At 36.3% G+C, this 22,139-nt stretch overlaps 2 protein-coding genes across 5 annotated transcripts in view; one reads left to right on the forward strand and one right to left on the reverse strand.

The window, feature by feature from the left end:
* Positions 1-9,489, forward strand: part of MIER3 (MIER family member 3) — a 31,895-nt gene extending 22,406 nt beyond the window's left edge. The window contains exons 10-13 of one of the 2 annotated variants that reach the window (XM_079145046.1): positions 1,366-1,457; positions 4,800-4,927; positions 5,208-5,350; positions 5,461-9,489. In XM_079145046.1, the coding sequence (XP_079001172.1) occupies positions 1,366-1,457; positions 4,800-4,927; positions 5,208-5,350; positions 5,461-5,918 (821 nt within the window). In that variant the 3' untranslated portion in view covers positions 5,919-9,489. Of the gene's footprint in view, positions 1-1,362; positions 1,458-4,799; positions 4,928-5,207; positions 5,351-5,460 lie in introns of both variants that reach the window. The other variant, XM_079145047.1, reaches the window with a different exon arrangement.
* Positions 9,490-11,638: 2,149 nt separating this feature from the next.
* On the reverse strand, positions 11,639-20,527 carry SETD9 (SET domain containing 9). Of its 3 annotated transcripts, none has more exons than XM_079145049.1 (6): positions 19,227-19,482; positions 17,403-17,785; positions 15,889-16,012; positions 15,525-15,640; positions 14,581-14,686; positions 11,639-12,008 (listed from the first exon to the last, which is right to left on the reverse strand). In XM_079145049.1, the coding sequence occupies exons 1-6, from the start codon at positions 19,322-19,324 to the stop codon at positions 11,921-11,923; spliced, it is 915 nt and encodes a 304-aa protein (XP_079001175.1). In that variant the 5' UTR covers positions 19,325-19,482; the 3' UTR covers positions 11,639-11,920. The 3 variants fall into 3 exon arrangements, with proteins under 3 accessions (XP_079001175.1, XP_079001176.1, XP_079001177.1); XM_079145050.1 differs by having other exon boundaries at positions 17,418-17,785; positions 19,227-19,481; XM_079145051.1 differs by lacking the exons at positions 17,403-17,785; positions 19,227-19,482 and adding an exon at positions 19,498-20,527.
* Positions 20,528-22,139: the final 1,612 nt, after the last annotated feature.

Below are 22,139 nucleotides of genomic sequence, written 5' to 3' on the forward strand. Positions count from 1 at the left end.
TTGGGGATCAGAATAAGTTAAGTATTGGAAAGGACAGAGCAGTCCTATAACACTTTTGTAAAATATGCTCATCTTCATAGCAAGTAAATTTTCCATTTCTTGCTATTTTTAGACATACTAGAGATTTTCATATATATTTACTCCTTGTCACCTACATTTTCTTGAAGAAATAGTTATAGAACAAAGCATACCCAAAAGATGACAGTATATCCAAAGTAATTGAAAAGAATGATTTTATGATTTCACTGAAAGAAAAAGTTGGGGTATTTTTTTTCTTTCTTTTTTTTTAAATTTAGACAGAAAATGAAAAGGAGACAGTTAAAAAAAAAAGAACAAATATATGATATTTCCTTGAATTTATTGCAAGAGTGTATTTTTGGTAATCATATCACATTTTTATAGTGCTTAGGTTTTGTTTCATGTGTGTTAAGAAAAATGGTTAACTTTTAATTTCATTGTGTAAATGGATAAGCATTATCATATCTTCCACTAAGTGTAGGTAGAGTGTAAGTAATACTTAGTAATATAAATAGGTTGGAAAAATAGAAAAACTGAAAATAGTACTTTTAAATTTATAGGTTGAAACAGTTTATGGAAATATTTCCCTTGTAAAAGTTGCTTCTTTCAAAAAAAATAGTTTTAAGCTGTTAGAAGTCTCATAATCTAAATACTGTTTTTTTCCTTAGTTCAGACTATTTTTCACCTTTATTGTAAGACTACTGTTTATGATTTTGGGGACTGGTCCCTAGTGTACTTGAGTAAGATGTTTCAGAAATAAAAGGGAATAATAAACTAATTCTTAAGCAAAGGCTGTGGCTTTGTAAAGACTTTCCACGTTCTTGCCCAGCTAGATTTTTAGTTCATCACCATTAACATCTGCTGGGAATTTTTAATGGGATTTAATGATTTGAGAACATGGACTGTTTCTTATTCTCTTTATATTTCTAAGTATAGCCCTCACATACTGACTTTAAATAAATAAATATGTGTTGACTTTATAGATGGTCTCTAAAGAATGTATGGTCTTTGTAAAACCAGAATGAGGCCTTTTTTTATTCCATGGAAAAAATAACCCTTTTTTCTCTAAGAACATTATATGCTTGTTTTTTTAAAAAAAATTGGAAAAGCATGTTATCTTTTAAAAACCCATTAAATTCTAATTACACAATTCACTGGGAAAAAAGCATTTATAATCTTAAATGAAATTTCCTACATACAGAATTTGTGTGTATTTGTGTGTTCATGAGTGAGAGAGAAGAATGAATTTCTGGCCTGTTACAGAAAAAATGTACTGAAAATGTATCGTTGATTCACATTAAAGAGTTTTGAGGCCAGTGAATTTCATTTAAAAATTTTTTTTAGAAGGAATGACTGCATGGACAGAAGAAGAATGCCGAAGTTTTGAACATGCGCTCATGCTTTATGGAAAAGATTTCCATCTTATTCAGAAGAATAAGGTTAGTTGGGTACATTAGTTTTGAGAAATTACTTAGTAATTGCAATGGATATAAGCAACTACCATGTCATTTGAATAGGAGAAACAATTTGTTAATTTTCCCTGTTAGTAACATTTCTCATATTTTTCTAAATATGATTGGAATTTGCTTATAAATGCTACAGCCTGCTCATGGGATGGTATAGTCAACATCTTTTTGATATAAACAGTTATCATAATAATTCTACTCACAGAAAATGAATTCACTATATTTTTCAGAAGACTCACACTGTTCCACATTTTTCCTTGAATTTCATTTTCTTCCCAGCTATTTAGAGGTTTTTGGCCTCAAAAATGCTTCTCTTTGGCAGTAAGAACTGCAGTTGCTGAAGAAGTAAACATTGTTATTAAAAGCAACTAAAATTATATTCTGACCAAAACACTAAATGCTGAGGATGTTGTGGAGTAATAGGAACTCTTATTCATTGCTGATAAGAATACAAAATGCGTGGGCTGGGGAGATAGCTCAGTTGGTAGAGTGCTCGCCTCGGAAGCACAAGGCCCTGGGTTCAATCCCCAGCACTGCAAAAGAAAAAAAAAAAAAAAGAATACAAAATGCTATAGCCACTTTGAAAGACAATTTGGTAGTTTTTAATAAAACAATCATAGATGTACTAAATGATTTAGCAGTCCTGCTTCTTGATATTTTCCCATATAGATTGAAAACTTGTCTACACAGAAATCTGCACACTAATGTTCAGAGTAGCTCTAATTATAATTGCTCAAAATTGGAAGGTGCCAATATCTCCTTTGAGGTGAATATTTAAACTGTGGCACAACCAGATAATAGGAATGTTATTCAGTGCTAACATAGAATAAGCTCTAAGCCTCAAGAAGTCATGAAGAATCATAAATACCTGTTATTAGGTGAAAGAAGCTAATCTGAAAAGGCTACATACTGCACAATTCTAACTGTATGACATTCTGGAAAGGCAAAACTGCAGTGGTAATAAATAGATTGTCGGTTATCAGAGGTTAAGCAGAAAGGCTGTTTGAATAGATGTAATACAGAGGATTTTGAGGAAAGTGAAATCATTCAGTATAGTACAGTAATGGTGATCTGTATTGTCAACCTATATGTGTACAGTGTGAAGTGAGGACCCTAATGTAAACTATGGTCTTTGGGTGGCAATTATGCTTCGATGTGACTTCAGCAGTTTTAATAAACATACCACTCTGGTGTGAGACAGCTGAGGGAAGCTATGATGGTGAGGGAACCTATGCGTGTGTGTGAGCAGGAGGATATGGGAATTCTACTTTCTTGCTCAATTTCAGCATAAATTTAAAACTACTCTCTACAGACTACAGATGTAAGGTCTGTGTCTAGATTCTTTTTTTTTTTTTTTTTTTTCTTTTTTTGCATGTCATTGTCCAGTTCTAGCATCATTTGTAGGAAAGACGGTCTATCCTTCCTCCCTTGAAATGTCTTTACTCCTTGGGTAAAGATCAGTTGTCTATATATATGTAGGTATAATCCTAGCCTCTTTTGTTAATCTATTTATCCATTTTTTTTTTCTCCAGTACCACACTGTCTTGATTACTGTTGCTTTATAATAAGTCTTGAAGTTAGGTAGTATCAGTCCTTTTGACTTTTCCTCCAATATTGTGTTGGCTGTTCTGGGTCTTTTGCCTTTCCATACAGAATTATTTTGTCATTAGTCACAAAATAACTTGTTGGGATTTTTATTGAGATTGTACTGAATCTATAAATCAAGTTGGGAAGAACTGACAGCTTAGCAATAATAAGTCTTCCTATCCGTGAATATAAAATATGTACTTTGATTTCTTTAATCTGAGTTTGGTACTTTTCTCCATGTAGATCTTAACATATGTTTTGTTAGATTTATACTCAAGTATTATGGGGGGTGCTAATGTAAAGTTGTATTTTTTAAAATTTCAATTGTTCATTACTAGTATTTAGGAAAGTAGTTGACTTATGTGTGTTAACTTTGAATCCCTCAACTTTACTATAATTGCTTATTAGTTCTGGTTTTTTTCATTGATTCTTTGGGATCATCTGTATAGAATTATGTCATTTAGAAATAAGTTTTTTTCATCTTCCCAATCTGTATACCTTTTATTTCTCTTTCTTATTATATTGCATTAGCTACACCTTTCATTATGAGTTGAAAATTTCATGCTTTTTGTCTGTAAGAAAGCCTGATTTTCTCAAAGATGAAATGAAGTCTTTAGTGGTTAAATAAAAGTTTTTAAAGAATTCTGGGTTGTCCTTTTTAGTCAAAATAAAGTCATTAGTTTTGCAATGATTTGTGAAATTTATTCTATCCCTTCATTCCATAAACAATTATGTCCTTCCACTTACCAGCTATTGTTTTAGGCTCTAGAGATACATCAGTGAATAAGACAGAAAAGGTCTGTGGCTCCAAGAAGCCTGCATTCTCTGCGAAGACTTATAGTTAATGATGTTTATTGAAAGGTATACTGTATTTCTTGGTTTAAAAAGCTTGTCCCTATTTTAGTTATCTTAAAATCACAACTCAGGAAGCAGGATAGCGATTCTGAAACTTCTTTATTGGGTATTTTAAATTTCTTCTTCAGGGAAAAAAATAGATGTTTACTGGATAAGCATAATGAATTTTGTCCTTTCATCTGAACTCATGCCTGTGGCTATATGTAACAGTTAGCCCTAGTTTGGATATGGAGCCAAGTTTGTGAGACTTAAAAGTTATTACCAAAATCTGTTGGAGCTAAGAGCCAAACACATGTTGGAGGGGAAAAAACCCATCCTTTAGCTAGCAAATCATCTTAGATTCCAGATGCTATATGTTGCTGATTCCTTTGCCAAGGGTTCTTAATCTCTTTTGGATAACAGAATCCTTTGGTAATCTAATGAGGCTGTGTTCCTTCTCCCCAGAAAAGTGTAGTTGCATATGTTTTTGGGAATTAATAGATTCCAATGAAAACCATTCATGGACCCATTGGGCATTGGTTAATCCTAAGATTAGGAATTCCTGCTGTAGTCAGAATCATAGAATTCAGTAAAGAAAGGTAAGGGATGACATTATTTTAGGATTTTCATTAAATGTGGGAGATGATTTCAGAATGTACACTTGTTTTATAAAGTAATACATTTTTTCTTTTTAAAAAAATAGCCTCGGGCTTTGAAAACTGCCTTTTTACATGTAAAGACATTGCACTAATAAAAGTGTTCAGAATTTCATAATTGGGAGGATAGATAATAAGATCCATGGATGGAAGTTTCATTGTTGTGGGAAAGAAAGTTGCTTAAAAAAACAGTGGGTTGGCTGTACTGGTTTTTAAAAAATTTACCTTTTTTCATTAGGTGAGAACTAGAACAGTTGCTGAATGTGTAGCGTTCTATTATATGTGGAAGAAATCTGAACGGTATGATTACTTTGCTCAACAGACAAGATTTGGAAAGAAACGATATAACCATCACCCTGGAGTTACGTAAGTACCATGGACTTGACTTCAGTGATTTATTTTTTTTTTTTTTTTGGATGGGGGTACTTGAAATCGAACCCAAGAGCACTTAACCTCAGTCCTTTTTTGTATTTTATTATAGGTTTGCCCTTGAAACAGGGTCTCACTGATTGCTAAGGACCTTGCTAAATTGCTGAGACCGACTTTGAATTCTCAATCCTCCTGCTTCATTTTCCCGAACCGCTGGGGTTACAGGTGTGTGTTGCTGCACCAGGCAATCATAAAATTATTGGTCTGTATTTTTCAGGGACTATATGGATCGTTTGGTAGATGAGACAGAAGCTCTGGGTGGGACAGTAAATTCTTCAGCCTTAACTTCTAACCGGCCTGAGCCTATTCCTGATCAACAGCTGAACATTCTCAACTCCTTCACTGCCAGTGACTTGACAGGTAAAGAAAAGATCATTTTGTGTACTTTAGTATAGCATGATGCAGAATTGTGTGCTATTTGTTTCACATCAAAGGACCACTTACCTAAACTCTTCTCCATTTCTTTTTAGCTTTGACCAACAGTGTAGCAACCGTCTGCAACCCCACGGATGTGAATTGTTTGGATGATAGCTTTCCTCCACTGGGCAACACACCCCGTGGACAAGTAAATCATGTGCCTGTTGTAACAGAAGAGTTACTCACCCTGCCTAGCAATGGGGAAAGTGATTGTTTTAATTTATTTGAGACTGGATTTTATCACTCGGAGCTAAACCCTATGAACATGTGCAGTGAAGAATCAGAAAGACCAGCAAAAAGGTTGAAAATGGGCATTGCTGTCCCTGAATCCTTTATGAATGAGGTTTCTGTAAATAATTTGGGTGTGGACTTTGAAAATCACACACATCACATCACCAGTGCCAAAATGGCAGTCTCTGTGGCTGACTTCGGCAGTCTGTCTGCCAACGAGACCAATGGTTTCATCAGTGCCCACACTCTGCATCAGCACACCGCCCTTCACTCCGAGTGACCCAAGGAGGAGCCCAGAGACAGTGGGTGTGCAGTACCAGTAAACTTGAGGGGAGCTATCAGGTTTGCATAGTCTTTCACTGGAAGTTTGAATCTTTTTCACTATGACATCAGTGATGTCAGTATGTATAGAACTATATCTTGATTTATCAAGAGTATTTTCATTTTTCAATCCATAAATGTGGAAATGAACTATGATCAGCAGAGTTGGGAACTAAGATTGAACTCTGTGGTGCAGCTTTAAGCTCTGCTTCTCTCTTCCTCATCCCCTAGTACCTCTTCCCCTCTCCCTTATTTTTCTATTCTTTTCTGTTCCCCACTGCCCCCATACCCAATTTTAAAACCTGTAGACAAGAGGCCACCAGCTCAAAACCAGCACAGATGTTCTGAACTGAATGGTGTGGCTTCTTTTCCTGTAAATTCCTTTTGCCGTAATGGATGCAGTGGAATATCAATGTTTACAGGTACCAATCCCAGTCCCTGCTCAATGTAGCATTTTTTTTTTTTTTTGGTTTTGTTTTCTTTATTAATAAAAGCAGGGGTAGGTTTCTTTAAACTGCACAAACATGCAAGGATTTTTTAAAAAATGGAAACTTCTCTCATGTTATTCAACTAGAGCACTTCAGTTTACAAAACAGCAAGTACATCTTTATGGAAGCCAGCACGAGGAACCGTGTGCAAATTATGAAGACTCTTGCTTGGATCCTGTTTAAAAATTCTAGACCAGGGCTACCTTACACAGAGTTGGTCATTTTACTGCCGGGAGATTTCTGTGTAATTTCATTTACTGGCTAAAAATTGGTATTTGAAGATGTGGTATTCCTATGGGGTTTTGTCCACCATTGTTAAGATTGTAATCTTAAACCATACCGGTCACTGATAATTTACTTTATCCTGAGGCAGTTGACTTGCAGACGCACAGTCTACAAAGCCTAGGATGTTGCCACTCAATGGTTTACATTTTGGGACACCTCTTTTAAGTTGTAGCACTGCAGTTCAAAGTGTTAATATTTAGAGGGACTTCTAGATTTTATGCATAATGCAGTAGAACCTTGAAGTATATTTAAGCTCTTTTGTTTAGCTTGAGCAGTTGGCAAGAGAAATGTGAGTGCCTATCTGAAATAGAATGGTACGTTACCACTTTTAAGTTTTAAAAAGTGACAGATGTTCAGCTGCATCTCAAAACTCGGTTTTATTTTTATTCCAAACGTGAATGAGAAGCCATCGTCATAAACTTTGGCCATTTCTGTTCTATGGACATGCATCTTTAAGTTATAAGGTAAATCAGACAATACGTAATACAGTATTAGGATATAATAAGCTTTGCTTTTTTAGTACAGTTAAAACAATTACCTTTTTTTGCACCGTCTTAACTAAAATTTTTGATTTTTACTAGTTGTGTCGCTTTGCAAAAAAAAAAAATGTTTGGCTGTATTGCTAACATTTGTAAGTGTAAATCGCTTCAAGGTTGTGCTGATGAGTAGATAGGATGTAGTTAGTGGTCTTAGTAATGATTGAAAGGGAGGGTATTTATTATACAAACTGTGAACTGCAATGACATCCTTAGTTTTGGATGATGTGTATTCTTGTTTTTTTCTTTGCAGCATTTTAATGAAGATTGCTTTGAAGTGTTTACGCAGTAGCACATTTACTATAAAATTTAGTTTAGCACAGTGGACAAAAGTAGTTAAATTAATAACTTAAAATCAGTCTCTAATTTATACATCTAAAGTCTAGCATTCCTGTATGCACAGTAAATAATGGGTAGCCTGGGCTCTGTTGCTTTCTGATATTTTTATCCAAGTTGTTAGCTTCTTATTGCTGTGTTGTTGTGCTAAACTTTGAACCTTATTTCTTTTGTTAAAAATCAATACACTTTCTATTATTTAGTAAGATACTGGCCATAATCTTCCATTGTTATAATTTTAATTTTCACTCTGGGTTTACAGTGGCTGGTCTGTATAAATAATTTACACAAAGATGACTGAATGCTAATACCAGTTGCACTTACATGCCCATTCTCATTAGCTGATGCAGTAATATATTCAGTTTATCTATGCATTGCTGGGATCTTGATATAAGATGGAAACAGTGTTTCTTATCTAAAGTTTTGATTATCAGCAAGTTGAATGGACACTTTAGTTATTTAAATATTTTTGACCAAAATCTAGAAAATGATATGAGAGAAAAATAAATTCCAGCTAGTTTAATAGATTTTTAAATGCCAATCTGATTTTAGCCTCTTGGAGAGTGCTAACTAGCTGGTAACGTTTACTTTTAATTCCTTGTTAAAATGAGGCAATAATTTGCAAGATTTTTGTATATATGTGTAAATCCTTCATATCTTTTTAGATCTAATTCAATATTTTCTGACTACTTCTGTCATGTATAATACCATTTTTGTGCATGCTTGATGTGACATTCACAAATTGTACCACTATGACTTTATCCATGTAAAATAGCTATTTATTGAATTTTCTTTTAAAAGCTGGATTTACTGGTTTTTTTTTTTTCTCTCCGTTTAAGCATCCTAACAGAGTTTGTTGCTGTTTATTAAAAGAATTGCGTTTGAAAGCATGAAAAATCTGATTTGAAATCATATGAAGAAACAGCGCCTTTATTATCAAGTGTTAAAAGCACAATTCTTATAACAAACTGTGATAAATTCTTTTTTTTCTTTTGCCGCATTATTTTCATATGAACAAACCAAAAATTCATGGTGAGCAGTTGCAGTGTTGGCTGATGTATCTTTTATGTACAGGGAATTTGAAGAGGACAGTGGATTCATTTAGAATTGTAATTGGTGCTGTGATTATAGCAATACTTTACTTTTGTTAGTCATACTCATCTTTTCCATGCTAGCTTTTTAAGTGTTTGGTTTTCCTCTTGTCATGGTCAACTGCTGAATTTACTTGAAAGATGTAGAATACTGTTTAAAAAATACTAAAGTCTGTACAATTAGGTCAAAGAATTGTGCAATCGTTTCCTTTTTAATTTTTAAAATTGAGGGTCATAAATATTTGAGAACGTCAGATCTAATAGAGCGTAGTGATACTATTTAATTTAACCAAAGTCTCTAGTAAATGCTTCAACTTTGAATGTAAACTAACAAATAAACCTGACCACCAAGGAGATTGTTTGCCCAGAGTTTCAAAGCACATTGTCTACAAATGGAAATTGAAATAATTTATAAAAATATTGACATTACTATGTTTTTTAAAAAGTTCCTAATTTTTTCACTAAAAGGAGGAAACTATTAGTTTTATTGTTAAATATGGTAGATATTAATATTCCTCTTAGATGACCAGTGATTCCAATTGTCCCAGTTTGAAATAAGTACCCTGTGAGTATGAGATAAATTAGTGACAATCAGAACAAGTTTTAGTATCCGATGTTCAAGAGGAAGTTGCTATTGTTGCATTGATTTTAATATTTGTACATAAACACTGATTTTTTTGAGCATTATTTTGTATTTGTTGTACTTTAATACCTGGTGTACAGTTCCAGAAATAAAAATCTGGAAATCTTTTTTTTCTTGCTTCGTGTGAATGAATATTTGCCAAAAATTTTTTTAACAAATCCTAAGCTTTACCAAATAGGTAGATTATACCAGCTTCAAACTGATTTTAGATGTAGTAAATAAGTATTTGGTAGGTAAGTAATAAAGTCAGTAGATAAATTCTTGTAAATTCCCTGTAAGTTTTCTGTCTATAATAAAATCTAATTGTCCCAAAGGGAGAATTCTAGTTTAATTCAGAAAACATTTGTTGAATGTCTCATGTTTCACATGCTGTTCTAGGCAACTGTTTCTTCAACTCAGTTTCATCAACTCTACTTAACATCTTTCCTAAGCCTTCATTTTTTCAAGCCAAAGATCTTATTTAGCCTAATTTCTCATGTTTGTCCCCATATTTCGTTTGCTCTGACTAGAGCTTTCCCTAGTTCCATTCTTAACATGCAGTTATCAGCTGGGCACGGTGGTACAAACCTGTGATCCCAGTGACTTGGGAAGCTGAGGCAGGATGATAAGTTTGAGGCCAGCCTCAGCATTTAGCGAGACGCTGTTTCAAATTTTAAAGTGGGGGCATGGCTAGGGATGTAGCTCAATAGTAAAGTGATCCTGGGTTCAATTCCCAGTACTCCCTGCTAAAAATTGCAGTTATCAGATTACACATAACATTTATATTGTGTACAAGGTCAAGAAAGGCACAAATGAAGGAAAACACCTCTACTACTCTTGGCTACTTGTTTATAACTACATTCTTTCACTCTTAGACACCAAAGGGCTTTCCTCTGAGAGATTTGTGGTCCATGCATGCACAGAAGCACCACAAGTATTTTGAATATAACTAAAAATGCTGTCATGTGCTATATGAGAAATGTGTGGTACTTCAGGCCTTAGGGGAGGGAGGAGAAGCCCTGTGGAAGTAGAATACTTTCCACTGACTTCTAGGGACATCATGGCCAAATTTCTGACTGGCTTCCCTACTTCCTCTTTTGCAACTTCCCGTTTGCACCTTTACTATAATATGAGCTTTCTGCTCATAAGTGCTATAGAGAAAAACAGGGAAGTGGAATGGGGAGTACTGGAAGGGAGTAGGGTGTTGTAAATTTCAGTAAGGTTGTCGGACAAGCCTCCTCACTGAGAGGGTGACGGAGAGAGAATAATGTGGCTGTCTGGGGTAAGGTCTGTGCAGGCAGAGTAAAAGTTTGCTGAGGCAGGTACAAGGAGTAGCTAGGAGGCAGGTGTGGCTGGGACAGAATGAGCAAGTGAGCAAGGGGAAGAAGAGATGAGATTTGATTTGACAAGCAGCTAGCTCCTGAATATGAAGGATTTAAGCATTCACTCTGATATTAGGAGGGTTTTGAGCAGGTGTGTGTCAAAATCTGACTTGGATTTAATTTAAAATAATCACTCTTGGAGATATATTCTGTAAGGGTCAGGAGTAGAAAAAGGGAAACCAATTAGGAAGCCATTGAAATTGCAATAAACTAGTGAGTAGAACTGGTGGTATACCAGTGGAGATGATCAGAATCTGATTATACAGCTTTCATGAGGGTTTGACGGGCCCAATAAACAACATCCTCCTTCCTACCCAAGTTTGGAACTGAGAGTTTGAAGAGAAATCTGGTGGATGAAGTAAACATTACTAATCAAAAGTAACATTACTAATAAAACTCAGGCAGGTGACCTCAGAGCTGTGACTGTACAGGCTTACATTTTTCCTCCACAGAGAAAGAGCTGGAGGGGTGTGGGCCATGAGTGCCCAGTTCTCCAAAAGACAATCAGAAAACTGGTATTCTCCAATGGGTGGAAAGAGGCTAGGAGCATTACTAATAGAAGCCCCACACACAAAACCATGAACCATGCAGAACAGGTATTCCTACCAACTATCCTTTACTGGTATTTTCAGGCTAAAATAATCTTTCTTGCACTATGTAAAAATTTGTGTGTGTGTGTGTGTGTGTGTGTGTATGAGTGTAACTGTTCAACGAGAAATAATGGCTTCACATTTCCCCTCTCAGCTGGAACAACCTTTAAAATTATACATGTATACACCAATTTACTTATAGCAACACAAAAGGTATGTTTTACTTTATCCTGTAAAAATAAATGTTTTTACAGAAGTTTGTACATATTAACAGTACTACAAGAATTGCTAATGCCTGGCTAAATTTTATAAACCATCACAAATGTATTCAAAATAAATACAAGAAAAATTGAAACTATAAGTTCAAGTAGTTTTAATTTAATAAGTTATTGTGTATTTAGGTGAAAACCAATTAGAACTCAAATTGCACTATAAATTTGAAATTGTAATGAAGCAAATAGCTTTTACCACTGAAAATGGAAGAACATAACTATATTAATAGAAACCTATGCCAATTAGGTCTCAAAATATTTGTTCTACAGGTAGAACTCAGAGAAGTGATTAACAAAGAAAAAAAATTTAGAATTAACTCAATAGCTTAAGTAAAAAATCTAACTTCTAATTCGCCAAGTTAGCTGACAATCGTGTAGTAGTTTGAGAACAGCTCTTCTCCTTGCTCAATATCCCTAAGTGCAATAAGAACAACACACCGAAGTAGGCTGAAAAGAGAAAAATATGCAAAAGGTATTAACAAAACTGTTCACATTTTTGATACAACCATTATAACTTTCTCTCAGATTCCTTACATTTTAGTTTATATATTCAATTTGTATGAGGAAATAATAGTGCTTTTCCGGATGCAGGTATTCTAGAATATGTCTATTCTATAACATTTAAGACCACAAATAAGTTTATACAACCAACCACCTCTTCTGAAAATGTTTTTGTGGTCCTCAAAAACTGGTATCACATAAAGGATTTTAATCCTTTTTTAAAAGATTACAGTTTACCATTCTTTTGTTAATTTGTATCTCATATTCTCAAAGATAAAAACATTGCTTAAGTAGAAACTTTTAAAAGGCTTTTTTTCTAAAAGAAACAAGATGCTTATAAATATGCCTTCAAACTTCCTGGAAGGTATAAGCTAAGAAAAACCTAAACACACTAACATACACATGTAAAGACATAAAAGTCATTAAATTTTAAGTATAATGAATGGTCCAAGTTTTAAATATCATTCATTTTGAAAGGACAGTTGAATGGGTCCCATATAGCTGGACATGGTGGCACATGCCTAGAATCCCAGCTGCCCACCTGCAATTCAAGCTACTCTGAAGGATGAGGCAAGAGGATCAAAAGAAGCTCAAGAACAGCCTGAGCAATTTAGTGAGACATTGTCTCAAAAAAAAAAAAAATTCTAAAAAAAGGGCTGAGGCAATCAACAAATGGGCTAAGGATATGAACAGACGCTTCGCAGAAGAAGATCTACAAGCATTCAACAGATATATGAAAAAATGTTCACCATCTTTAGTAATAAGAGAAATGCAAATCAAAACTACACTAAGATTCCATCTCACCCCAATTAGAATGGCGATTATCAAGAATACAAGCAACAATAGGTGTTGGAGAGGATGTGGGGAAAAAGGTACACTCATACATTACTAGTGGGGATGCAAATTAGTGCAGCCACTCTGGAAAGCAGTGTGGAGATTCCTTAGAAAACTTGGAATGGACCCTCCATTTGACCCAGCTATCCCACTCCTTGGCCTATACCCAAAGGACTTAAAATCAGCATACTACAGAGATACAGCCTCATCAATGTTCATAGCTGCTCAATTCACAATAGCCAGACTGTGGAACTAACCTAGATGTCCTTCAATTGATGAATGGAAAAAGAAACTGTGGCATATATATACAATGGAATATTACTCCACCATGAAGAATGATAAAATTATGGCATTTGCAGGCAAATGGATGAAATTGGAGAATATCATGCTAAGTGAGTAAGCCAATCTCAAAAAACCAAAGGACGAATGATCTCACTGATAAGCGGATGATGACACATAATGGGGGGTGGGAGGGGGCAAGAATGGAGGAAGGAGGGACTGTATAGAGGGAAAAGAGGGGTGGGAAGGGTGGGGGGAAGGAAAAAAGTAACACAATGAATCAAACATCATTACCCTATGTAATTGTATGATTACGCAAATGGTATGCTGTTACTCCATGTACAAGCAGAAACAACATGTATCCCATTTGTTTACAATAAAAATAAAATAAAAAAATTTAAAAAAGGGCTGAGGATGTAGCTTAGTGGTAGAGAACTTGTGCACGAGGCCTTGGGTTCAATCCTCAGTAGCGCGCGCGCGCACACACACACAACCCCATATAAAATAAAATGATATAAAGAATATATCTTCCTACAACATTGTTTATTAATAAAGAATTCTTAGCTCTCCAGAATTTCTTATATTTAAAATTGTTCCTTGGGTATTCGCACTTAACAGAAAATGTTACTTTAAAAATATATGTCTTCTAGATATAGCCCTTTTTTCACTATTAAGTTTAATAGTGAAATGAGGAAAAGAAAAGAAACAATAGTGTAATTTGGCCCTTTTCTTCAGTTGGTAACTCTCTTCTGAGGTAAAGCAAATGATGCTTAAAAAGATTAAAGTAAAAACATATTTGAAGATTTTGTGGGTAGAACAATAACAAAATCACTTGGAAAAAAACTCTAAGGTTTTACCTGTAAAGTACTACATAGAATAAAAATGGGTAATAAAAAGTAGAATGAACTAAGTTAAAGAAACATTTTTACGGGGCTGGGGATATAGCTCAGTTGGTAGAGTGTTTGCCTCGCAAGCACGAGGCCCTGGGTTCAATCCCCAGTACCGCAAAAAAAAAAGAAACATTTTTACTTTTATATAAGCCTACATTAACACATTAAGGTGTCAGGAACATAAAAATGTCAATTACATATATGTGTGTGTATCTGTATATATTTTTGATATAAATAATTTATATATATATGTATGTGTATGTATATACACACACACACACACACACATATATATATATATATATATATATATTTTTTTTTTTTGGTAGTGGTGGTAGGGATTAAATCCAGAGCTTCACACATGCTAGGCAAATGCTCTACTACTGAGCTTCGTCTCCAGCCCTTAACCTTTCACTAAAAAAAATTTCTACCCCAATATTTTATAGCTTTTTCTTAGAAATTATATTTAAGTACTACATAAGAGAGAAGATAGAAAATGCTCTTAGAATACTAACCTTTGTTTGTCATTACTGTAGGCAATGTTGGGAAGATATTGCTTCAGTTCTACAGGGAAAACTGCAGGCACATCAAATTCCTGATAACAGACATTAGCTGCTCTGTCTAGGAATTGGCACATAATTTTGAGAAAAAGAGCCATGCATGATATAAGATTATGGAAAACACAGTATTGATTAATCATACCTAATGTATGATTTTCAGAATTATTGGAACATACTCAAAATAATAATTACTATTATGCTTCGGGTACTGTTAGATTTTACATATACATATTTAATATATATGACATGAATAGATAATATATAAAATAAATATTCAAAAAGTAGTGAATAATTAATATAATGGAAATAAACTAAAATTTAAAAAGTAAATAATAAAGTATATGTATTTATATCATATATATAAACTATATAATATTTATGTGTTTTGCTGTATACTTTTAACATATCATGAAATAAAGACTCAGAATGGTTAATGGTTAAATAAAGGAGTCAGACTTCGAGTTCATGTCTCCTAAACACCAAAGCCGATATGCTAGTTATAGCCAGATGATCAAACTTTTACCTAGGAGAAATTTAAGTCTTAAAAAAGGTGACTCATAAATTTAGCAACAAAAAGGGAATGCCAATCTAGTGATAAGGCTATGTCAACACACAGATAAAATAATCGCTAAATTATTCAAAAAATGCTAAAATAATAATGATCAAAAGGGTTCAGTCAATTGTCCATGTCCACTGAAATATCTGAACAAAAATCATAAATTAAAGATTTCCAAATGATGTATATCATTATTTCCCCAAATTCTGTGATACCATCTCTTAAAAAAAGTTATAGTTGCTTAAAGACTTTGAGTAGCTGTAAGGACACAACTGCCTTTGGCACATATGGAAAAGAATTGGCCATTGCTGCACCTCATCTCAGCCCCACAATGCCAACTTACCATTTGAACAGTTGTTGACATACTGTCCTATAGCCAGTGGATTATGAATTTCTGATGTTAGCCATGTACTGTCACTCATTTTTAAAGGTCCAAGTCGATCTCTTCCATTGCAAGATCTGAAACAGGTAAAACATCAGCTAAGGGGCATCTGTATCTTCCAATAAAATACAAAATTAACCCTACAACTAAACAAGTGGAATTTCTCTTTTAAAAATGCTTGTCTAATCAATCAACACATCTGAGTTGCTACATAGTAGTCACTTAAATAGATTTTTATTTAAAGTACAAATGCTATAGGTTTTAATTATGCCAGTAAGTGTGGTTCTTTATCCTATAATTACATTTAAATATGGGCATCACCTACCTGTACACAACCTTTGATATCCCCTTGTCATTTCCATCAATAAGCACCCCATCCAGGCATCTAAAAATAAATGGATTGCCAATGGACTGGAAAAAGATTGGCTCATACTTCTGATATACTGTACCTATTATACAATAAAATAAGACATATTATAGCAACATGTAAAAATCATAAAAAAACTATTCAGGATTTCCTTTCTCTGGTACATGAATATAAAATAGAAAAATCTGTTTTAATTTCTCCATCACATTCTCTTGGTTACTTTCCCTCTTCAAAGAGACTGCACCCAAAGGCAGATAAAGCACAGAACCAACAGTCCACACCTCAAAACAAAATATAACTATCTTGGTTTAATGATAATATGTTACATTTTAGACCCAGTTTTACAAAGTCATATATAAATATATACTTTAAAGTAGAATTGGATTTAACATCTACTATAGGGTATTTTTTTTTATTGTAAACAAATGGGATACATGTTTCTCTGTCTATACATGGAGTCAAGACATACCATTTGTGTAATCATAAATTTACATAGGGTAATGTTGTTTGATTCATTCTATTATTTTTTACTATAGGGTATTTTAAGAAGTGCAATTTGCTAATAAATAATGTAGTCATATGCAGCAATAGAAGAATCTGATATTCAGGCTTTTTCTCCTTTCACTGGCAAAAGAGAAAGGAGAAAATTAATATACACTGGATGTTTCCTATGTACCAGGCATATTAATCTTAAATTCATTTTAGTATTAATTTGTTTGTTGAATAATTCTGTTGAATCTTTACAGAGGTGGGTTAGTTGTATAGGAAGAAACAGATTTCTGTGTTTACGGATGTAAAATAAGAAATTAACAGAATGACTTTTTAAAAACATAAGTCTAACTCAAATGTTCACACATTTTCACTATACTCAAATAACAGAAAGTTAGTTTAATAAATAACATATTCTACTGAGCATTCTAGTCAATAATCTTTTTCAGAGAAGCTGCTTTATTTGTATACTTCACATGTATAAACAGCAGGAAGGTTTTTATTCAGTGATTTGTGAGTTTGAATTCTTTTATGTTTCAACTCATACCATTTTTATATTTAATTATCAACTAAGCCTTATTCCTCTAATGCTTTCTAAGTAACTTATCAAAGTGGGCCATATTGTGTTCTAAATTTAAATACTGACTAGAAAGATTTCCTTAAAAGAAAAATAATTTAGGGGCTGGGGATATAGCTCAGTTTGTAGAGTGCTTGCCTAGCATGCACTAGGCCCTGGGTCCAATCCCCAGCACCACCACCAAAAAAAAAAAAAAAAAAAAAAATTATCTCAACAAATACTCCAGAATACTATCTAACACACAACATAATTTATTGAACAAAATTTATTTATGAAGTTAATTACCAAATTAGAACTTTAAAAATATATGGAAATCTTTCCAGTTCAACCCCTTACTCTAAGAATTACAGGGCTAGACATTTGCTGAACTTTTATTTATTGATCTAAAAGAAACTACTGGCAGTACTAGTTGAGCTATTACCAGGATACATAGATACAACTGCGCCTTTTGGTACCAATCCTTTAGTAACGAAGACACCTCTTCCTGCAGAAATCAGTGAGCTAGTTGCTCGAGCAACACTGAAACCCAATGTCTTATAAAGGATTTCTTCTGGTTTAAAGACATTTTGCTGTTGATGTTTGTTTTCAAGTAGATTCACCCTTTGATGCTGAACTGCCAGCAGGTCTCGATATTTTGACTTAACAGGTTCTGGAAGCATAGTCAAGATATCTGACTGTTTATTGAAATCATTTAAGAATAGAGCCTGGAAAAGTTTCAGTAATGTTCCTAGGACATCTTCATCTGAGATAATTTTGTCTTTGGATTCCTCTGGAACATATCGAAGCGTCCTGAAAATGGGAAAAGTTTCATTCACTACCCTTCAACTGACAGAAGCCAGACTATCTTGATGTTTTCTACGTTACTGGCCTTAATGAACTGTAAGATTATTCTCACGTGTGTAGAGAGCATACAACTAAGGTCAGAAAAGAATTGTTTGGGAGTAGCTCTCGTTACCTAACTCCAACACAAGTAGCCGATATTTATGACAGGCCTATTCTGTGCCACAGGCTGTTGGGTCCTTAAACACTATTCCATCTTTACAGTCAAAGAAACTGAAGCTTGGGAGACGTTAGGGAACTTGCCCCTAGTCCTAAAGCCGAAAGTGGAGAGTCAGAAAGAAAAATGTAGCTCAGTTTTTTATTCCTCATTACACCCAATAGCCATTTGAATATTATGAGAATCCTCATATTGCAACTGCTTTTTTCTCAGGCTTGCAGTTTCAAAGACAAACATAACATTATATCATTTGCCATATTCCCTCCCAGGAGTACAGGTTTTAATGACATCACTTTTATTTCCATAACAATTTCCTTGTATTAATGGTACTTGTACTTCTGAACAAAAAGGCAGCACATCCGGCTTCATCATTCTGTGGGAATGATGCACCAGAATTCATCTTCTGTAGTATGAAACTCTGGGCCAGCTCTTCTGGATTGCCAGTTTTCAGAAACTGGCCTTCGGAGACCAGTCTGCCAACTTGGTGAGTGCGCTGCTTGCTTCTTGATTCTTGCACACTCTTAATGCCAGTCATCACACTGACCCCAAGACGACTCATTCAGCTAGCGGGACTGACCCCCTATCATAAACCCAACACTTCGACGTGTTTTCGGTTGTTCTGTGCGCGTTGTAACCCGTTAGCTACTCCAAGGTTGTTATCCTTGAAGCCGAGCTGTGTTGTTTACACCCCAGATATTACTTCTATGGAGAAGTCAATGCAGAAGTTCGAGCATTTAACTATCCCTGGGCGGAGAAAAGCCAGCACTCTCACGCGGTAAACACTTTTTAACTTTCTAATTTTTGCCCAGACACAGCAGCCTAGCAAGCGCGAGCCAGAAAAGCACACGCGCCACCAGCCGCGGGCGACCCCAGCCTCGCAGGCCTCGCAGCGCGGCGCACACTGGGAAAGAGGAGACATGCCCCGCCCTCCTACGGCCAGCGTCCGCTTCAGACCTCCAGCCCGCCAAGGACTCCACTCGCCTCAGCCACGCCCGCAGCAGGCCCCGCCCACCGTGGGCCCGCCCACCAAAGCCCCGCCCCCTCGGACTGCCTCCGGCTCCTCCTCCGCCAAACTAGTACGGGGTCTCAGGCCAACGCCGGGGCCAGCCAACCCCGGGCCCTTCGGTTGCCTCGGCTCCTCCTGGCTCAGGCTCCTCCCGCCTCAGTCCCGGCGACCCTCGCGGCGCCGCCGGCTGAATGAAGACGTCTGGTTCCGCCGCCCAGCTCTCTCACCTCGGGTTGTGGCTTAAGTTCAGCGCGATCCAGGGAACGAAGCGGTACTTGTAACGGCGCCATCGCTGCCACAGGCCCCGCAGCAGACGGCCCGCCATGGCTACTGCCTGGCGCCGTGACGGAGACCGCTCCGGAAAGGCGGGTCGCGGTGTCGGGCCCGCCCGGCCTGGGGAGGAGCGGGGCGCGCTGTCCCGCCCTCTGGTTCTCCGCCCTCGGCGTCCCTGGCACCGCCTGGCTGCTCTCGCCCGCGCGGTTCGTCCCCTTTACTGACCAGCCGGCCGCAGCAGTCGCGTGGAGCTGGAGGGGTCCCTGGTCCCCATTCCTGCCTCCAGCCACTGTGTATTTTCGTTCGTACACACGCACACGAGGCCCGATGGTGCGCGAAGGGTCGCAGGGCTCCAGGGGCACCCTGGCCTGGAGGAAGGCGTGCGAGGAGTGGGCTCCTGGTTTCCTTCTGTTGTCCAGCTGGTCCCGCCTGCTGATCTCGCCCAGCAAGTCTGCTCTGTGTTCCGCAAGATCGGCTCCGCTCTGCGCTCCTTCTCGCCTCTGCCCGCTGCCTCTCAGCCGTAGCCGTCTCCCTGAAACAGTTTCAGTCCTACCGCAGACGTCAGGCCCTTCCTTCCCAGCCAGCGCATCTCCCTCAAAGTTACCAACGTGGGGATTTCGAGAGTATGTGAACGTGACCTAAAGGGACGAAATGGGATGGTGCCCTGTTTTCACTCTGGTTTTTCTCTTCATTCTCCCAAACACCCAAGTCTACATAGACAAAGCTTTTTTTTTTTAAGGCGGCTTTAGTTGGCATTCGAATAACTGCACATATTTAAAATGATCAGTTTGATAAATTTTTGACACGTTTGTGAAATTATCACCACTATCAAGATAAGGAGGATATCCATCATTCCCAAAGGGTCCCTTTTGACTTTCTATAACCCCTTCATCCAGCCCCTCTCCCCAACCCCCAAGCAACCATTGATCTGCTTTGTGTCACTAGATTAGTTTGATAATGATGCATTATCCTTTTAATATATCCTTGGGTTCATTTGGTAAAATTTTGTTTAGAACTTTGCATCTTTGTTCACGAGAGAAATTGGTCTGTAGTTTTCTTGTCCTTTTTCTGTTTTTGGTATTTAGAGTGATACCAAATAGAATGGAGAAAATACTCGCTTTATAGGTGATATTTGAAAAGACTTTTACAACTCATCTCCGATACACACAAACACACACAAAACAGGTTTGGACAAAGCTCAATTCCAATGAGAACAAACTACAACTATCGCTTAATAATTTTCAAATCGACCCATATTTATTAGAAAATAAATGTGTTGGTGCCATTTCCTTGGCTTTCCTAGTCTTTGCCTGAGAGTGAGAGGGAATCCCAACCTAAAGTTGAAATCGAACAGCTCAGATCTAGTGAAAATTCAGAAAGGTGCATGGCCTAAGGAATATTTTGTTCTATTCTAAAAGAAAGGGAAATAAAGTTATCTGCCAACATCTCTAGTTCAATCCTAATATTATGTAGGGTATTGGCAAAGTTTAAGGGCTTTTTCCTTGGACTCTTTGTTTGGTAACTTAGCATTGTTGAGATTGACCTGATTTGCTAAATGAAGTCAGTTGAGCGCCAGCTGAAATTCTTTATGATCTCCAGACTTACCAAGAACCAAAAATAATTAGTTGAATTTTTTTCCTACAATAATGTACTTGTCTTTAAAACGAACAGTTTTTAAATATATTTCCAGTGCTTTTTAGATTTATGGTATTAAAATTAATTTTTAGTTAGCTCATGAGAACAACACTTTAAGAACAAACGGAAACATGATGGATCAAGCTAAATTTTCCGTTAACCAAACCCTATACTTACGCGTTCCACAGATCCCTCAGCAGTTACCAGATTGATATATTTTGTCAGTCTTATTTCTATGCTATTGTCATCCTATATTTATTTTGAAGTGTTTTTAAATCTTCAGATTGAATATACCAGTGAAGCCATCTTGATTTTTAGTTTTCTTATCAATTTCTTTTAACGATATTGATCTATTCACAATTTTTGTTTATCTTGATTTGAATCAAGTTTGGTAACCTATTTTTCATGAAATTTGTTCATTTTGGGCAGATTATCAATTTTGGCATAAAGTTCATAAATACTCTTTTTTTATTGTAAACAAATGGGATACATGTTGTTTCTTTGCTTGTACATGGCATAAAGGCATACCATTTGTGTAATCATAAATTTACATAGAGTAATGTTGTTTGATTCGTTCTATTATTTTTTCCCTTCCCCCCACCCCTCCCACCCCTCTTTACCCTCTATACAGTACTTCCTTCCTCCATACTTGCCCCCCTCCCTAACCTTAACTCTAACCCTAACACTAACCCTTCCCTCCCCCCCATTGTGTGTCATCCTCCACTTATTAGCGATATCATTCGTCCTTTGGCTTTTTGAGATTGGCTTATCTCACTTAGCATGATATTCTCCAATTTCATCCATTTGCCTGCAAATGCCATAATTTTATCATTCTTTATGGCTGAGTAATATTCCATTGCGTATATATACCACAGTTTCATTATCCACTCATCAATTGAAGGGCATCTAGGTTGGTTCCACAGTCTGGCTATTGTGAATTGAGCAGCTATGAACATTGATGAGGCTGTATCTCTGTAGTATGCTGATTTTAAGTCCTTTGGGTATAGGCCAAGGAGTGGGATAGCTGGGTCAAATGGAGGGTCCATTCCAAGTTTTCTAAGGAATCTCCACACTGCTTTCCAGAGTGGCTGCACTAATTTGCAGCTCCACCAGCAATGTATGAGTGTACCATTCTCCCCACATCCTCGCCAACACCTGTTGTTGCTCGTATTCTGGATAATCGCCATTCTAATTGGGGTGAGATGGAATCTTAGGGTGGTTTTGATTTGCAT

The sequence above is a fragment of the Sciurus vulgaris genome (assembly GCF_902686455.1).
Source record: "Sciurus vulgaris genome assembly, chromosome: 6".
NCBI lineage: Eukaryota > Metazoa > Chordata > Mammalia > Rodentia > Sciuridae > Sciurus > Sciurus vulgaris.